General features: G+C 45.7%; 2 protein-coding genes across 3 annotated transcripts in view; one reads left to right on the top strand and one right to left on the bottom strand.

The window, feature by feature from the left end:
• Window positions 1-17,690, top strand: part of LOC112402869 (proton-coupled amino acid transporter 1) — a 162,909-nt gene that overhangs the window by 87,943 nt on the left and 57,276 nt on the right. The window lies entirely within an intron of this gene.
• Window positions 1-17,690, bottom strand: part of FAT2 (FAT atypical cadherin 2) — a 64,980-nt gene that overhangs the window by 25,605 nt on the left and 21,685 nt on the right. Inside the window, exons 9-15 of the mRNA XM_024749981.1 lie at window positions 13,326-17,384; window positions 11,331-11,527; window positions 8,580-8,733; window positions 6,061-6,294; window positions 3,433-3,816; window positions 1,144-1,358; window positions 59-196 (exon numbers count right to left, since the gene is read on the bottom strand). Of these exons, the coding sequence (XP_024605749.1) occupies window positions 59-196; window positions 1,144-1,358; window positions 3,433-3,816; window positions 6,061-6,294; window positions 8,580-8,733; window positions 11,331-11,527; window positions 13,326-17,384 (5,381 nt within the window). The remainder of the gene's footprint in view (window positions 1-58; window positions 197-1,143; window positions 1,359-3,432; window positions 3,817-6,060; window positions 6,295-8,579; window positions 8,734-11,330; window positions 11,528-13,325; window positions 17,385-17,690) is intronic.

A 17,690-nucleotide genomic window follows, 5' to 3' on the forward strand; every position in this document is an offset into this window, starting at 1 on the left:
CAGCAGGGCTGTATTCTGCTCTGATGAGCTCAGATTGGGCCCCTCCCACATGATTTACCTGTTCCCAATCCAGGGCCTTGGCCACCTGTAGCTCCCCTTTCTTTGGGTGGATAGCAAAGTGCCCAAGCTCGTTCCCTCCTATGAGGCTGTAGGTGATGGCACTATTTAGGGGTCCATCTTCGTCAGTCGCTGACACCTGCAATAGAGGCGGGTGACAGTTGTGATTGGGGAGGCAAGAAGGAACAGAAAGGAATCTTGGCCCCTGGGAGTGTAGGGGGCACAGATATGTCCCGGCCCCATAGACTGCCCTTGGGCTGGCAATCCCTGGACCATAGTCATCCTTGCCAAGGGAATCTCCTCATACGTCCTAGTATGGATGTCAGCGTGCATGGTTCATTCGTTTATCTATCCATTCATTCATTCATTCATTCACTCATTCACTCATAACTGACAGGATGCTAGGGTCCTGTGCTAGGAGTTGAGGAATGTGCCAAAATGAATAAGCCCTCAGGAAGCTTAATGTCTAATTTTATGGACAAGTCTAATTTGGGGCAAAGTATGATCAACTTTATGGTGATAAATTTCACCTGGAGAGATTAGAAGAGGATTCATGAAGCCCTGAAGGCTTCTGGGAGTGGAGCCAGCATTCCAGGCAGAAGAAACAATGTGAGCCCAGAGGTATGAAAGTACAGAGGATGTTTGGGGAATGGTACCTCTTCCTGTGTGGTTGGAGCATAGGGTGCATATCAGGGGGTGGAAGGAGACGAGAACCTCGAATGTGGACATAAAGAGTTTATTTTCACTCCATGAAGTGAGGAGCAATTACATGTTTAAATGCAAAAAGGTGTTGTGTGGTGTCCCCTCTCTTCCTCCCCTCCCATGCTGACACTCAGTGTCCCTCTGGCCATCCTCTGGGACCTCTCCCATGCCCCATTCTTTCAGTACCTGATCTAGAGCTTATCAAACGTGGCTCTGAGAAATTTTATCATGAGAGAGTTTGGTTGAGTGGCTACAAGTCAGAGTCAAGTCTGTCGTGTATTAATTGATAAAATAATCCATGTTCATAGATGACTGGGGGAGGGGGAGATACAAACCCACCCCAGAGTCCATGCCCCTCAAAAGGGCAAAATTGCAGATCCTTACTGTGAGCACAACATCACCCACGATGGCATTCTCTAAGACCCTCGTGCTGTACAGATCCTGGGAGAATCTGGGCCGGTGTTCGTTGACATCAGTGATATTGACCACGATTGTGGTCATGTCACTGAGGGAGGAGGAGCCCTTCCGGCTGCACTCGATGGATAGGAAGTACTTGGGGCTTGTCTCAAAGTCCAGGCTTTTATTGACGTACAGGATCCCTGAGGAAACAAGAGGTGATGGGAGCATTGAGGCAGTTGGGACCACAAAGGCAGAGTACTGAGGGGGTCTTGAGCCAAACCCCAGGAGAAGCAGCTCAACTGGGTTGGGAGAGACAGACCTCCTGCATCATCTCACCTCCCTCTTCATTTTCTCTCTCCCATAGCCTCCCCCTTCCCCTCCATCTCCTCTCATTTTCCTTATTACCATTCTCAACAGCAGTGTTTCCCTCCTTTATTTCTGTATTATTTCATTGAAATCTCATTTAATTCTATAATACTGACTCTATCTCATGTAGATCTGTAATAACCCTGTAGAGCAGGAACAAGTGTGATTTCCATTTTCTAGGTAAGTCAGCTGACGCTCCTAACATCTACGTGACTTGCCGCAGCTCAGTCACCTAGTAAATGACAGAACTTAGATTATAGAGTTTTATAATACCCAAAGCTGTGTAACAAATTATTAGAGCAGAGATTTATTATTCTGAACACTGGAAAATAAAAGAACAAGGATTTATCCTGCCATTCCTGGATAACTGAATAGTTAATGGTAGAACGCTCTTCTTTAGAAAATAATTCCAGTTAGTAAATGAATGAGGAATGATAAGGTTAGAAAAATCACCATTTTGCAGCCCCTAATGAAATAATATATCTGGGAAATAATCATTAAAGGCTGTTAAAACCATTAGAAAAAGAGCTGGATGGATCAGGCTGACAACCCCCGAACCCACCATCAATCTTGACCTCAGCAAAAAGAACCAGTCAGCCATTATGTGCCTCCTCATGTGGTGCAAAGGAGAGCCCAGCATCATCTATGAAGCTTTGTTGGCAAAAAAAATTGAGCTTGAACCGCATCAAGGTCTTTGATCCAAATGTCATTTATAATAAATATAGGGGCTAGAGAGATATGTTATATGACACCATAAAGATACAACTAGCCAATCTAAAATTATTTTTAAAATCCTGCCTCACACACGACCCCAATATTTCATTAAATAAATGGCAGCAGGAAATAAAGAGGGAGAGGAAAACGTTAGAGGTTAAAAGATGCTTAAGACACTGCCTATCAACCAGATGCAATATGTGGACATTTGGGGGATGCTGACAAGCAAATCAACTTCTAAAAGACATTTGTGAGATAATCTGAAAAATTGTCTGGCTGGGTATTGGACTGTATTAAGGAATTATTATCTTTTGGGTGTGATAATGGTATCATGGTTGTGTTTATACAAGGAGTCCTTATCATTTAGAGAGAGATACACACCAAAGTATTTACAAACCAAATGGTATCATGTCTGAGATTTGCTTTAAAATAACTCAGCAGTAGGTGGATATGGGGGGCAAAGATGAAACCAGACTAGACCAATATTGATAATTACTGAAGCTGGGTGATGGGAACATGGGGTCCATTATACTGTTCCCTCTATTTGTTATATGTTTAAAGTCTCTGTAATAAGAACTAAAAAAATACTGCTCAACAGTAAGGCGGATGCCTTAGGAGGTAGAGCGCACCGTTGCAGAGGTGTTGTGGTGAGGAATCCACATGGAGCCTGGTCGGACCTGAGCAGCCTCTGAATCCTCCCTTCCATGGGATTCTGGGAGTCTGACTTAGATCCTTCTGTGGCTAGGAGAGAAGAGAGCCGGTTTCCTAGTTCTTTCTCTTTATGAGACTAAGGGAAAATTCGGGGGTCCCCGGATGTTTCGGGAAGGCTTTAGGAGGGAAGCAGGCAGCCTTGCCTTGGGCTGCCTAAGCCCCAGATTCTAGCAAGATTCTTCGTGCCTTGGCAGCCAAGGATGGAGGGTGGCTTCAGCCTCCTGGGGCTGGGTGTGAGCCAGGACTATGAAGCTGCAAACTGGGAGGAGAGAGTCCTCAATAGAGTCTTTGGTGGGGATGTAGTGGAATAAGGGATGTTTCCATGTAAGCTGGCCCCATGCTACAAGAAGGGACTTGGTACCTGGAGAGATGGAGAGTGAAGAAGGGGCTGAAGGATGCTGGGGAGGGGCTATGGTATGCGAGGAGTCCAGTGTTCCCCAAGACTCTGTGTGTGTGTATGTGTGTAGGGGGTTGCTCCCTCACCTGTGTGGGCGTCCAGGCGGAACCGTCCCTGCTCGTTCCCGCTGACCACGCGGTAGCTGGTCTTCTCGGCGCCCGGGCGAGTGAGAGTGGCCAGCCGCAGAACCTCCGTGCCACGCTGGGCATCCTCGGGCACCTGCACACTGTGCTCGGTGTTCAGGAACACGGGCAAGTAGTCATCCAGGCCCACCACGGAGATGGTGACGGTGCCCAGCGTGGACAGCGGTATTGGGGTGCCCAGGTCAGAGGCACAGACGGTGAGCTCCAGTGCTGCCTGTGGCCTGACCCGCAGTGGCTTCTCCAGGCGGATCACGCCTGTGGTGGCCTCGATGGAAAAGCGGCCTTCGGCAGAGTCCGTGAGAGAGTAAACCACCTGGGCATTGGTGCCTGTGGGGGGAGACAGAGCGCGTGATTCATACAGAGGGACCCTCCTCTGGTCCTGCCTGCCGCAGAGCTTTCAGCCAGAGGAGGGCCTAGCCAGCAGGGTCCCCATAAAGGCTAACATGCTTAGGCTGTTAGCAGTGAGACTCTCTCATGTGAGGGTTCTTGACTAGGGTGGGGTTCAAGGCCTCATAGAAAGGTTCTTATGAAGGGGAGGGTTCTGTAGGCCCTTAAGGACATCTGAAGCTGTTTATGTGGAGGTTAGGGTCCAGTGTCAGCTCACAAAATAAAAATTGTGCAAGATCAAAAGCACCCATAGTGAGTTCTTTGGTTGTGGTAGAACAATCCTGTATCTTGATTGTGGTGGTGTTTGCATACATATTCAAATGCGTGCATATAGAAACTGTGAAATCTGAATAAGACTGGAGTCCAATTACTAGTAATGTCCCAGGGCCAGTTTCCTGGCTTTGATATCATACTGCAGATGCTGCCGTTGGGGGAAGCTGGGTGAAGGGTGCTGGGCCTCTCAGTACTATTTTTGCAACTTCCTATGAGTCTATAATTATGTCAGAATAAACCAAAACAAACAAACAAAAAAACACACACCCACGGAAAGTTCTTAGTAAATCAAAGCATGTGGTGTTTTTCCAGCTCTGACTCAGGTGCCATTATTTCCTTGGGTTGTGGACCAAATGAAGCAGTTGGCTCATATAGGGACCATAGCGTCTGAAGAACACCAACATTTAGTGCTCAGCCATGAGAGCCTTACCCAGTGGGAAAAGCACAGGCTCTGAGCCTATAGGGATTGAGTCTTATATACACGTGGGGACACACAGCCCTTTCATTGAATTTACATGAAATAAATGTGCATACCATGCACATTCTCCCATGTATGAATTTTCTGGAGAGAGAGAGAGGCGCTGGTCAGGCTATATTTGGAATATTGAGGTGGAATATTTGGGTTAGAATAATAATAACAGCTTTGAAGTGTTAATGGTTAATTGGTGCAAGGCCAGAGGATGAATCCTAGAAGAGAGGTGGGATTGGAAAAACGAGATTGAAGAAACTAGGGCCCTTCTACCCAGAAAGGGAACCTTGAGGCTGGAGCAGATAGTCACCACCTCCTAGTGTCTGAAGGGCTGTCATGGGCGAGGGTCTGGGAGATCTGTGTGGCTGCAGAGGGCAGGACCGTGATTGACAGATGTCTGCTCCAAAAAGGTAACACTTGATAATTATCTGAGGTACCATGGAAGGAAGGGGCTGCCTAGGAAGTAGGGAGCTTCCTGTCCCTGGAGGTGTGCAAGCACTGGCTAATTGAGCATTTGCAGGGCCTTGGATGTTAGATGCCTTTGCACTGCTATTTGCCCTCCCTAGGACCCCTGCATTCCTCCAAAATCTCTCACCTTCGTCAATGCCAACCTAAAACTCACTTCCTCTAAGAAGTCTTAAATTTACTCTGTTGGTGTCAAACAAAGCAGGGTGTTTTGATCCCTCTTTTATCACCATCATCATCATCATCATTGTCATATCCTATGTTCCTCTGGCAACTTTGACCCTGACGGTATTTTTTTACCCAACCTAAATTATAAAATTTAATTCAAGAAAATTGGATGTGTATATATATATATTAAACATGTATATATATATACATATATCTATAGATATAGAGATCTCCACAATGAAACACTTCATGATGTCAGAAGCTATTATTGGTATAATATGGAATGAAGACTCCTGGACAAATCCAATTTGCCTTGTAAGTAGTAAAAGGAAAAGAATTAACCCTAATGAAAACAATGTCATTACAATTAAAATGCAAAATAAAATGTAAAATATTCCACTTCATTGACTAGAAAATTGATCCAAGAATGTGATAGACTTAATGGAGTTTGTGCCCTACGTTTCTTTCTTGTGGCCAATTAATCAGAGTTGAATAATTCTGATTGGTGTATTTCACATTAAATGTTTGTATTCCAATGTTCTTGAGGTTAAATGGTGGGATTGAAAGGGCTCCAGGTCTAAGTGGCAGTGAGAAACAATGAGGCTGAAATGCCCCATACCGGCTTTGAAACATTGCCAAAATCTTTCGTACCTAGCACTTAGGTATGCAGTTTGTGGACATTTTCCACTTGTACGTGTCTGTAGGCTCAGGAGTGAGGTATTGCCAGTCTCAGAGCAGCACAGAGAAAGCCAGACCTTCGCCCAGGGTGACCCTGTAAGCAAATGGCCTCCAACCCTTCTCTTTCTCACCTTGGTCTGGGTCCCTGGCCAATACCACCGCAATGGGGGTCTTCACCGTGGTGTTGTCGAAGACTGCCACAGCACAGTGGCTGGGGAAGAACCGGGGGGCGTTGTCATTCACATCCTCCACGTGAAGGGTCACATCTGCCTGGCACGATTGGCCGCCTCCATCCGTCGCCTTGGCAACAAGGCTGTACGCATCCTTCTTCTCTCGGTCTAAGGCTGTGAGTGTGGTCAGCTCCCCTGGCCGGAGAAAGGACAGCAAGTGAGCTTTCTCTGGGGGCCATGACCCCAGCATGTGACTTCCTGATGTCTATGTGAGACAAACCCAGCCATGCAGTGTGCTGTCACAGAGAAAAGGGGTCAGTCCTGTGTACAAATGGTTAGGAAAGGGGTTCAGTCTTGTAGCTTCCCACACCTGCTCGCCTCCCTAGTCACATTCCACCACCACACCCCCAATTTAAGATCCACACCAACAAGCTACAAAGAGGCACAACATTTTAAAAGGCCAGTTAGGCAATTTCTAACAGCGCATAAAATGGGTTTATCCTTTGGCCTGCAGTTTTACTTCTAGGAATGTATCCTATAGAATAATCAACCCAAGGATAAAATATACATATAGAGATATTCTCTGTAGCATTCTTTATAAATAGCAACATACTGAAAATAGCCTGTGTCTTTCAGAAAGGTACTGGTTAAATATATTATCATTTAGCCATATAGTAAAATACTATGCAACACAAAAGGAATTATGATAGAGCTTTATGTACTGCCTTGTTAATAGCGCCAAGATATTGCTATGAGAAAAAAGTCACAACGTAGTATGCTACATAGAGATGTGGGGGATGCGTGGAAAAGCGGTCTGATAGAATATATACCAAGAGTGCTTATCTTTGGGGGAGAGGCTGGTTATCATGAAGACTTTCCAATTTCCGCATAATACATGCCTACGTGATTTGAATTTTTGAATAATGAGCATGTATTATTTCCGTACTCAGAAAAACCGCCGAGTTTTTCTTTTTGTTTTTTTTTTTAAGACCCCACCGATCATCCTGCAGCTGGACAAACAGCAACAGAGATTAGGTCACCTACTTGGGGTCACTTGGGGTGACTCAGCATGCCCATGCTGGGGTCAGACAGGGTAGTGCTGTCTCCTTTTTATTTATTTAATTAATTTATTTGTTTATGGCTGCATTGGGTCTCCGTTGCTGCACGCGGGCTTTCTCTAGTTGCGTCGAGCGGGGGCTACTCTTCATTGCGATGCATGGGCTTCTCACTGCAGTGGCTTCTCTTGTTGCGGAGCACGGGCTCTAGGTGCGTGGGCTTCAGTAGTTGTGGCTCGGGGGCTCTAGAGCGCAGGCTCAGTAGTTGTGGCGCACGGGCTTAGTTGCTCCGTGGCATGTGGGATCTTCCCGGACCAGGGCTCGAACCCATGTCACCTGCATTGTCAGGCGGATTCTTAGCCACTGCGCCACCAAGGAAGTCCCAATGCTGTCTCCTTCTATCCAGACAGTTTTCTGGGATACCAGCTCTCACCTGCCACCTCCCTGCTCAGGAATCTCCAAGGCATCCTTTGAGCTACTGACTCCAAGTCAAGTGTCAGCAGCTGGCTCTCTGTCACCTGGGCCTTCTGTGCTGTCCGTCTCCACACCCTTCCTTATAGCAGCAGGACAGGGATCCCTCCTTTTCTAAAGGAAGCAGTCTCTACCCTGTCTTCTCCACCAGATGCTCACAGGCCAACCTCTCCCAAGTATTCGTGGTCTATTCTGCTGGGCTGTCTGTTTCCCACTCTCTGCTTTGTCCCCTAACTGATAATAATTGACAATAGAAACCATAGCTACTGAATTCTTATTATGTGCCAGACCTGGGCTAGATTTCTATATACTTTATTTGTTGGGATCCTTGCAACAATGCTATGAGATTTTATCTCAGTCTGCAGCATACAATCTTGAGATCATGTCTTTGACCATGACTCTCACCTGCTCGAATCCTTTAATGGCTCTAAAGGTGGGATTTGGCCCCCCTGCTCAGAAGGGCCTCGTCCTTTGCTCTCTCTCCCTCCCCACCTTCTGTGCACCAATTTCTGGCTGTCTCTCGGGTCCTCAGATGTGCGTGCCCTTTCCCAAAACAAGGTCCTCGTATAAAATCTCCTTCTGCCTTGAATATCCATCCCTACCACTCCCTTAGCCCCTGGCTACATTTCCTCAGAGAAGTTTTACTTAACCCTGATCCCAAATTTAAGTCCTCCTGTCAAACCTCCCCTAGCGTCCTGCATTTTTTCTTAGCACACATCAAACCACTGATTCAATGACTGCCTTTCCCACTGGATTGTAAAGACCTAGATCTTGTCTTATCAGTTTATGTCCTTAGCATCTAGTGAATGCTCGACACGCAGTGCCATATGTTTGCTGAGCGGATGGATGGATGGATAAGTAGATTCCTGTTTCTTTTCTAAGGAGCCTGGGTACTGGGCCCTGGTTATTCAGTGTATAAGTTCTTTGCTTGATCCTGCAGCTCAGGAAACCTACCTGTATGAGGATCCAGCTTGAATTCATCTGCCCCAGGACCATGCAGTGAATATGTGATCTGAGCATTGGTATCGGAGTCCAAGTCTGTTGCAGAAACTTTCAAAATGAAGTGTCCTAGAGGTACATCTTCACTGACTTTGCCAGTGTAGAGAAGCTGGAGATAGAAGACAAAGAAGAGGGGGATTATGGGAGATGCGCTGAGATTCAGAGAGAGGCAGAGTGACAGAGAGGGAGACAGAAGCAGAGAGAGAGATTAGAGAGCAGAGATGGAAGCGGGTAGGGGAGAGAAGCAGAGAGGGGGAGGGAGGAGAACAAAATAAGATGGAACGTGCAAGGAAATGGAGATTAAAAACAAGGAGAATGATGACAAGAGACATAGTCAGAAAAGCAAAGAATGAGAGAGAATTTCCATCATCTGAAAGCTCACACTCAGGGCTAGAAGGACCTGCCGCAATCTGTTACTCCACAGGGGCCACATTGCAGAAGGGGTGGCACAGGGGAGAGGCTGGAATTCCCTGAGAACCCAGTGCTCTTCCAGCTGCTGGCTCTGGGCACAGCTTCCAAGCAAACCGGTCCCCCCACTGCATGGTGTGGGTGAACATGGACACCTGTACGTGCTCCAGGTGGGGGCTTTGTGCCTGGGGGGCTGTGTGGAGACAGACCCCAGGCCTCCTTTCCCTGGCTCTGCTGATGCTATTGACCACCTCTGAGAAGGCCAGGGTGAACTTGGCCCCAGCCTCTTCCAGCATGGGGAGGGTGCAGGCTGGTTGGCAGGATGCTGAGGGGAAAGAAGAGGAAGGTGTGGCTACCATTCTCCCCCAAAAGGCTGCCCTTCTGAGACCACCTAAAAAGTAGTCATCTTGGATCCTGCAAAGACTTTTTTCCATGCACCCCACTTGATAACCCAGGTTCTCTTTTTCTATTCTGCTTCTATGAGGTTGGAGCGTGGAAGACAGTGGAAGAAAAGGTGTAAGATATATGATTTTTGTGTGTTCCAAGGTGTGTGTCCGTATATATGTGTGTGGACAAATAAAGTATGAAGAATTGAAGTATATATATATTCACATGCATACGTAAGTATGTGTGAGTTACAGATGTACATTTGTGTATATGGATGGGTATACTTATGGATGAATGTTGTGGGTATGTAGGTGTATGCTTATGTGTATCTTTGTGTATATATATATATATATATAGAGAGAGAGAGAGAGAGAGAGAGAGAGAGAGAGAGAGAGAGAGAGAGGTATTTGCATATTTATAGAGAGTTGTACATGATCTTTTGACTATGTGTGTGTGTGAGTACCTACGTATAAGTTTGCATTTATGTATATATACTGAATAGCTGGATTTTATATAAATTTGAATTATGCTAATTTGATGTTATAAAATTTATATGTTAATAGTTTAACTTTATCTGCAAACTTTGAAGTAATGCAAATCTCCCCAAAGTTAAAAATTATTTACTGTGTTTAAAAAAATATGTTTAAAAGCAATGCTACATGACAGTGGTTGTTGATTTATGCCGTCTAAGAATGCAGTTCCTCTCCTTACACATGTGAACGCGTACACACACACACACACACACACATAAAGTATGAAGAATTGAAGTATATATATATTCACATGCATACGTAAGTATGTGTGAGTTACAGATGTACATTTGTGTATATGGATGGGTATACTTATGGATGAATGTTGTGGGTATGTAGGTGTATGCTTATGTGTATCTTTGTGTATATATATATATATATATAGAGAGAGAGAGAGAGAGAGAGAGAGAGAGAGAGAGAGAGAGAAAGAGGTATTTGCATATTTATAGAGAGTTGTACATGATCTTTTGACTATGTGTGTGTGTGAGTACCTACGTATAAGTTTGCATTTATGTATATATACTGAATAGCTGGATTTTATATAAATTTGAATTATGCTAATTTGATGTTATAAAATTTATATGTTAATAGTTTAACTTTATCTGCAAACTTTGAAGTAATGCAAATCTCCCCAAAGTTAAAAATTATTTACTGTGTTTAAAAAAATATGTTTAAAAGCAATGCTACATGACAGTGGTTGTTGATTTATGCCGTCTAAGAATGCAGTTCCTCTCCTTACACATGTGAACGCGTACACACACACACACACACACACCACTCAACATTTTCCTTGGGAAATTTAGTGTTGAATTACATGAAGTCTCAGGAAAGTCTCCCTTATCAAAAGTGTAACTGCCCTGTCTGCATGTTTGTTTATACATATAACCTGGAGTAGGGTCTCTGTTGCTCTGTATAACCTATTCATATGTAGGGATAGGCCCATATAGGCATGGCGAGTGGTGTGGTGTGTCTCGGGGGAAGGTCTCTTTGGATGTATTTGATAACAATGAGCCATGCTAACAAGTTGAGCAGTAGAGGGGCTTTCCCAATGGGCATAGCAGGCTTTTTTGAGAATGAAGAATTTACTTTACTTCTGGATATGTTTTGCAGAGAAAAGGATATTTTTATGGAGTGTAGGGGAAGAGGTATGGACCATGGGTCCTAAAGAGCTTGGTGACATCCCTTTGGAGGGGGTGGGAGGAATCACCTAGAATCTCCCTTGCCTAGGGCGCTAGTCGGAGGCCAGCCAAGGAGAAGCAAGGGCAAGTGTGGTCAACGATGTCCAGTTCCAGAGATGGTACCCTGAGTCCTTCTCCTTCCTCTTGCCCTTCACTCCAGCTTCCTTGCCTCTACTCCTCCCCCACCCTCACCAGGCTCTCACCTCTGAGCACTGCGGGCTGTTATCATTGATGTCCAGGACAAAGATCTCCACGAGGACTGAAGCCTGGAACTTGCCATCAGAAGCGGTGATTCGGAGCAAGTACTTGGCTGTGTGCTCACGGTCCAGGGTCTTCCTCGAAAAAATCCTCCACTCATCCCCAACTTGGCTGATGCCAAACTGGCCCAGGGGGTCTCCCTCTAAAAAGATGGGACAGAGTTTCCTGAATCCAAGCAACAGGAACAAACCAGGCTTTGTGCCCTATGTGGCTGCCCACCTGACACTCTTTTTTAGGATTGTTGGGAAAGGCAAAAATTTCCTCCCTTAGCTAAGGACCCATAATTCTGCAATGAGTCCGTCTATCTGGTGTTATGAAGCCTCTACCAACTTCAAAGGCCTCCATTAAATGGAATCATCACTGCAAGAAACACTGCTCCAGAATATGTGGCTGAAGGGCAGGTTTTTTATTTTTGTGCATTGGAAGGCATCGGAGGAAGTTAAAGGGAAGCAGATTGCAATTCTAGAAAAGAACCTTCTAGTATCTAGTATCTGTTCAACAGTGGAGGGGTGGGAAATGATCAGTAAAAACTCTCTGCGGGGGCTTCCTTGGTGGTGCAGTGGTTAAGAATCCGCTTGCCAATGCAGGGGACACGGGTTCAAGCCCTGGTCCAGGAAGATCCCACATGCTGTGGAGCAACTAAGCCCATGCGCCGTAACTACTGAGCCCACATGCCACAACTACTGAAGCCCGTGCACCGCAATGAATAGTAGCCCCCACTCGCCACAACTAGAGAAAGCCCACGTGGAGCAACGAAGACCCAATGCAGCCAAAAATAAATTAAATAAATACACTCTCTGAGGCTTTATTTTATGACTGAGGACACAGGCTAAGTGGAGGTTCAGATGGATCGCTAGATTTACTTCTGAGTTATCTTTCCTTGATACCAATCACTGAGAGGAGAGATGGATTTTTGAGATTCTAAGATGCCAGAGTCCTCAGATTAAACTATTCCAAGAGTTGATGATATATTGACATTTATTATTCTATTATTCAGAGATTTTAAGACTTTTGTGTTTTTAAGAGTCTGATATTACAAGATGACAAGATTCTATTTCACTAAGACTCCATATTTCAAACAGCTCTGATCCAGGATATGTCTCCAGGAGTCTATGATTCTTGGTTGGAACTTTAGGCTCATTAACTCTCCACCAGACAGCTGTGATAGCAGAAGAAACCATGACTATGGGAATGGAATGACATGGTACCTGGGAGATGGGGAAAGGGACACTGAGAAGTAAAGAAACTCTCTTTTAGCCACTGATTGGCACATTTAGCCACTGGGCAGAGATTGGGGAAATGTAGGTTTACAATAGGTATCCACTGGGGAAAGCAGTTTGTAGGGTATGGTTTTAATCCCAGCCCTGATGCAAGCTTGGAGTGTGACCTTGGTTGAGTTTCTTCCGCTATCTGGGCTTTGGTTCTCCCATGTATGAAATGAGGGGATTGGGCTGGAATCATATCCAAGAAAGTGTTTTTGCTCCAACACTTAGGTCCTGTGGTTGACTAGGCAGCGTTTTCTACTATCGACAGCTTGCCCTAGGCAGAATACTACTCTACAAGGACAGTCACCTCACAGAGTTTTCATGGACCACACAACTGTTGATTCCCTCTCTGTCTCCCAGAAGCTAACTGAGAACAGTTGCAGGATCTCACTTCTAGTCTATCTACTCCATCTAAGGTAATAAGAAATCCTCTTTACAATGCACTTTGCAAAAAGCTCTCAAAGCTTTTTCAGGTTAGATCTTACAAGCATCCCTGTGAGTTGATTGAGAACAGGCATGCCAAGACTACAGATGGAGCAGTTGAGGTCTTGGGACGTTAAGTGATTTACCCAAGGTCACATTGCTAATGAGTGGCAGAGCCATGTCTTAGGGAACCTCTTATTGGACTTTTTTCAACGCACCCCAGTGACTCTGTTCCACGATAGGTATACTTACCTGTGATATAGCAGGTGACCTGTCTGTTCTGCTCAGAGATATCAGCATCCAAAGTTTTAAGAGTGGCCACAGGTTCACCAGGTTCACTGTTCTCAACCACAGATCCTCTGTAGTCTTCAGAAGCAAATCGGGGGGCATTGTCATTCTCATCTGTAATGGAGACTTCAACCAGGACCTGAGAAGATAGCTGGATGGTCCGGCCATGGTCATAGGCCACCACATAAAAGTGGTAGATCTGGCTGGTCTCACAGTCAAGTTCCTGGAGTGTGGTGATCCAGCCAGTTTCACTGTCAATGGCGAAGAGCTCATGGATATTGCTGCCAGGGTCCACGGGCAGCCTATAGCTCACCTGGCCATCATTCCCAGTGTCCTGATCATTGGCAGTCACTTGAATGACTGAGGTCCCCACTGGCATATTCTCAGTGAGAACAGCCTTATATGGATCAGCCTCAAATACAGGCCTGTTGTCATTGACATCCTTCACTTGGATGTTGACAGAGACCAAGGAACCCAAGTAAGTGTCATTATGGGGGCAATGTGCCATCAAATCAATCTGGTACCATTTGGTGGACTCATAATCCATGGCCTTCCTCACCTTTAGAACCCCTGTGTCTTGGTCCAAGGAAAAGATGCCATCCTTGTTGCTCTCTGGTGTGGTGCCCTGCACTAGACTATAGATGACTGGATCTTGGGCTGCCACTGCTTTAACAGAACCAATTTCAGACCCTTCTGGAAGGTCCTCCGATGCAGAAAAAGTATATAGAGGTTCAGAAAATTTGGGCAAGGATACTTCATTAGGAACCACCTGAAGTCGTAACAGCATGAGAGAGTTCCAGTGAGGAGGGCCCCCATCTTGGGCTTTGATTTTTAAGTCAAAGGCCCGATTTTCCAATCCCACCAGGCTCTCTTTCACCTTGACAACACCAGTGGTTGGGTTGACTTCAATGACCTCTTCTTCCAGGTCCTCCACTGAGTCCACTGAGTAGGTGACATCTGCATTCTGACCTTCGTCTGCATCATAGGCCAGCACCTGGATGACTGGGGAGTCTTTACTGATGTTGGATTGAATGGATACAGTGTACTCAGATGCTTTGAACCGTGGGGGGTTGTCATTTTCATCCGTAAGAATGATCTTCACAGTGCAGAAGGCCACTCGTCCTCCTCCATCCTGAGCCATGACCTTAATAGCAATGACTCTTTCTGTGGAATTTTCCCGATCCAATTTCTGCAGAGTGGTGATCTGGCCACTGGGGTTTATGGAGAACTTCTCACCTGCTAGTTTATTGATGATGGTGTAATCTACAGTGCCATAGGGACCACTATCTTTGTCTATGGCTAACAACTCAATCACCTTGGTTCCCACCTTTGCATTCTCAGCTAATTCTGCCTCATAAACATGCTGCTGGAACTCTGGGCTGTACTTGTTGGCATTTGTAGTATTGATATACACAGGCACAGTTGCTCGGAAGACCCCATCAGAAGCACCTACCCGCAGATTGTAAGAAGAATACAAGTGCTTTTTGCAAAGGTTGAACATAGAAATTATGCCCGATGAACTGTTAATGGAGAAGTGCCTGTCCTGGTTGCCAGAAAGAATCAGGTACTCCAGGCGGGAGGCGTCCCTGCTGTCGGGGTCAAGAGCTTGGACTTTGAGAACCAGGTGTCCACAGGTTGCTAGCTCACTGACATTGGCTTCATACTGGGGTTGCCTGAACTCTGGGGGATTGTCATTGATGTCAGACACATTGACAACCACAAGGGTTTCACCAGTTAGTGGGGGGTCTCCTCTATCCATGGCCCTGACCTTCACATTAAAGTGTTGTTGGGCTTCATAATCCAGCTCTTGAACTGTGGACATCTCCCCCGTGCTCCCATTGATCTGGAAGAATTTGGAAACATCCGAGCCATCCTCTACAATCTGGTAAGATACATCACAGTTCTGCCCTGAATCCTGGTCAGAAGCCAACAGTTTGATCACGGGAGTCTGAGCAGGCAAACCTTCTGAGATTGAAGTGGTGTAGACCAATTGAGAGAACGTGGGAGGATTATCATTGACGTCCTCCACCAGGACTTCTACCGTGGCTTCAGAAAATGACCCCAGAGCTGTGTCTGTGGCTCTGACTGTGAACACATGTTTGGTCTTAGACTCATAGTCCAAAGGGCCTGTCACTGTTAGGACACCAGTCTTAAAGTCAGTGGTGAACAGCATCAAGGGCTCTTCCTCCACAATGTTGTAGATGAGCCGGAGTCCCTCTGGACTCCGGGCCTGGGTGTGGAGAATTGGGGTGTAGAGTGTGATATTTTCAGGCACTCTGACTTTGTAGTAAGGACTCTGAAACAGTGGGTTGGATTTATTTCTCACAATGACAAGTACCTCTTCCTCAGTCTGGAGGGATGGGGTTCCTCCATCTCGAGCAATGACTTTGAGGTGATACTTATTTAGAGCTTGATAATCAAAGGGTTTCTTTAACGATATGTCCCCAAGATAGGGGTCGATTCGAAAATATCTGTAATCTTCTGCAAATGCATATGTGACAGCACCATTCACCCCCAAGTCCTGGTCAGTGGCAGATACCTGAAAGAGGACGTCCCCTGGCTCTGTGCCATCTTGGATGATTGTGTGGTAGGGCAGATGTTTAAATTCAGGGCTATTGTCATTGACATCCTCAACAGAGACTTGGACCAGAGCCTGAGCCACCCGCTGAGGTGTCCGACTGTCCCTCAATTCCACCGCCACCTCATGAGTGTCCTGCTGTTCTCTGTCAAATGCCACACCTCTTGTCTGCAACACGCCTACTGATTTGACCATATGAAACATATCTGTGCCATTCAAGAGAAAGTAAGATAGGGTGTCATTCAAACAATTGCCCTGGGCACCAAGAATCACCAGTGCCTTTCTGTCCAGCAAATTCTCCTTCACTGTTGCCCTGTAGACATCCTGGTCAAACTGTAAGCTTGTGTTAAGGGCTTGTGTCAAAGAAATTTTTACTAGTGCAGTATCTTGATACAGGCCATCAGAAGCCTTGATGATGAGCTCCCGAGAGAGTCCCAGCAAAGCAGGATTCAACACAGATATGCGGCCAGTAATGGGATGGATGGCAACAGCTTCATCAGCATTGCCAGTTTTGATGCTATAATTGACTTCTGAGTCATCGTCACTGGCCTGCACCATGAGGAGCTCCATACCCCGGTGGATGGGCTTCAGTACTGCTACTTCATATATCTGGTCTGAGAACCTGGGGGGACAGTCATTTATATCTCTGACATTGATTGTGACCTGGGCAGCCGTGGGTGCAAATAAGACAGGGCTTCCTTGGTCATGGACGTAGACGTTGAATTGGAAAGAGGGCATGCTCTCGTAATCCATCTCTGATACAGTGGTTAGGGTTCCCATGCTGGGATCGATTTTTAAAAACTTCAGAGCTTCTGGCTCCAAAATTTTATAGACCAACAAGGAATTAGCTTCTTTGTCACTGTCAGAGGCACGGATCACAAGGGGGTTCTTGTTTGCATCCACTATCATGCTGTTCGGTGCAGCTGCTTCACTAATTTGACCCACAAAAGTCAACTTTGAGAACATGGGAGCATTGTCATTTTCGTCAATGATATAAACAAGAACCATGACATCAGTAAATGCACCCGCCATATTGCTGCCTCGGATTTTCAGCTGGTACGATGAAATTTTCTCATGGTCCAAGTTCTTCTGGGTAGAAATGAGTCCAGAATATGAGTTCATGGAAAATACACCATTCTTGTTTCCCTCTCTTAACTCATAGGTAACTTCTGAGGAGCTTGTAGCTGAGATAAGGAGGATTGGGGAACCAACAGGGATTGATTCAGGGATCTCTACAAAGTACTCGGAGTTTGAAAAGATGGGGGCACTGCTATCTGAGGGGTAGACATGAATGATCACTGTAGCCAGGTCATGCCATTGTGGGGAGCCTTGATCTTCTGCCTTCACTGTCAGAGTATACTGGGCATGATTTGCCTGACCAAGTGTCTGTGCCAGAGTTATGATGCCTAGTAGGGCATTGATGTTGAAGAAACCTTCGCTGTTCCCTGAAACAAAAGACAAGATAAATTGAAGTTTACCACACCCTCAAGAGGTACCAACTAGGCTTTCTAGATCAGTAAAAGGCAATCACACAAAAGTTGGACAGGGCAAAATCCACATCCTGCACCACCCTGGATTTAATTGTGATATAATGTGTAGGGTAGATATATACTTCACGAAATTCCTTATGTGGTGCTCATATTAGGTGCTCCGTAAATGGAAGCTTCAATGATCACTAAGTGTTCGGGCTGCAACTTAAGCTATAAACTAAAGCAGTAGTAGGTTTGTGGAGCAAAGAAAGGAGACATACT

Source organism: Neophocaena asiaeorientalis, unplaced genomic scaffold (assembly GCF_003031525.2).
Source record: "Neophocaena asiaeorientalis asiaeorientalis breed wild unplaced genomic scaffold, Neophocaena_asiaeorientalis_V1.1 scaffold548, whole genome shotgun sequence".
Taxonomy (NCBI): domain Eukaryota; kingdom Metazoa; phylum Chordata; class Mammalia; order Artiodactyla; family Phocoenidae; genus Neophocaena; species Neophocaena asiaeorientalis.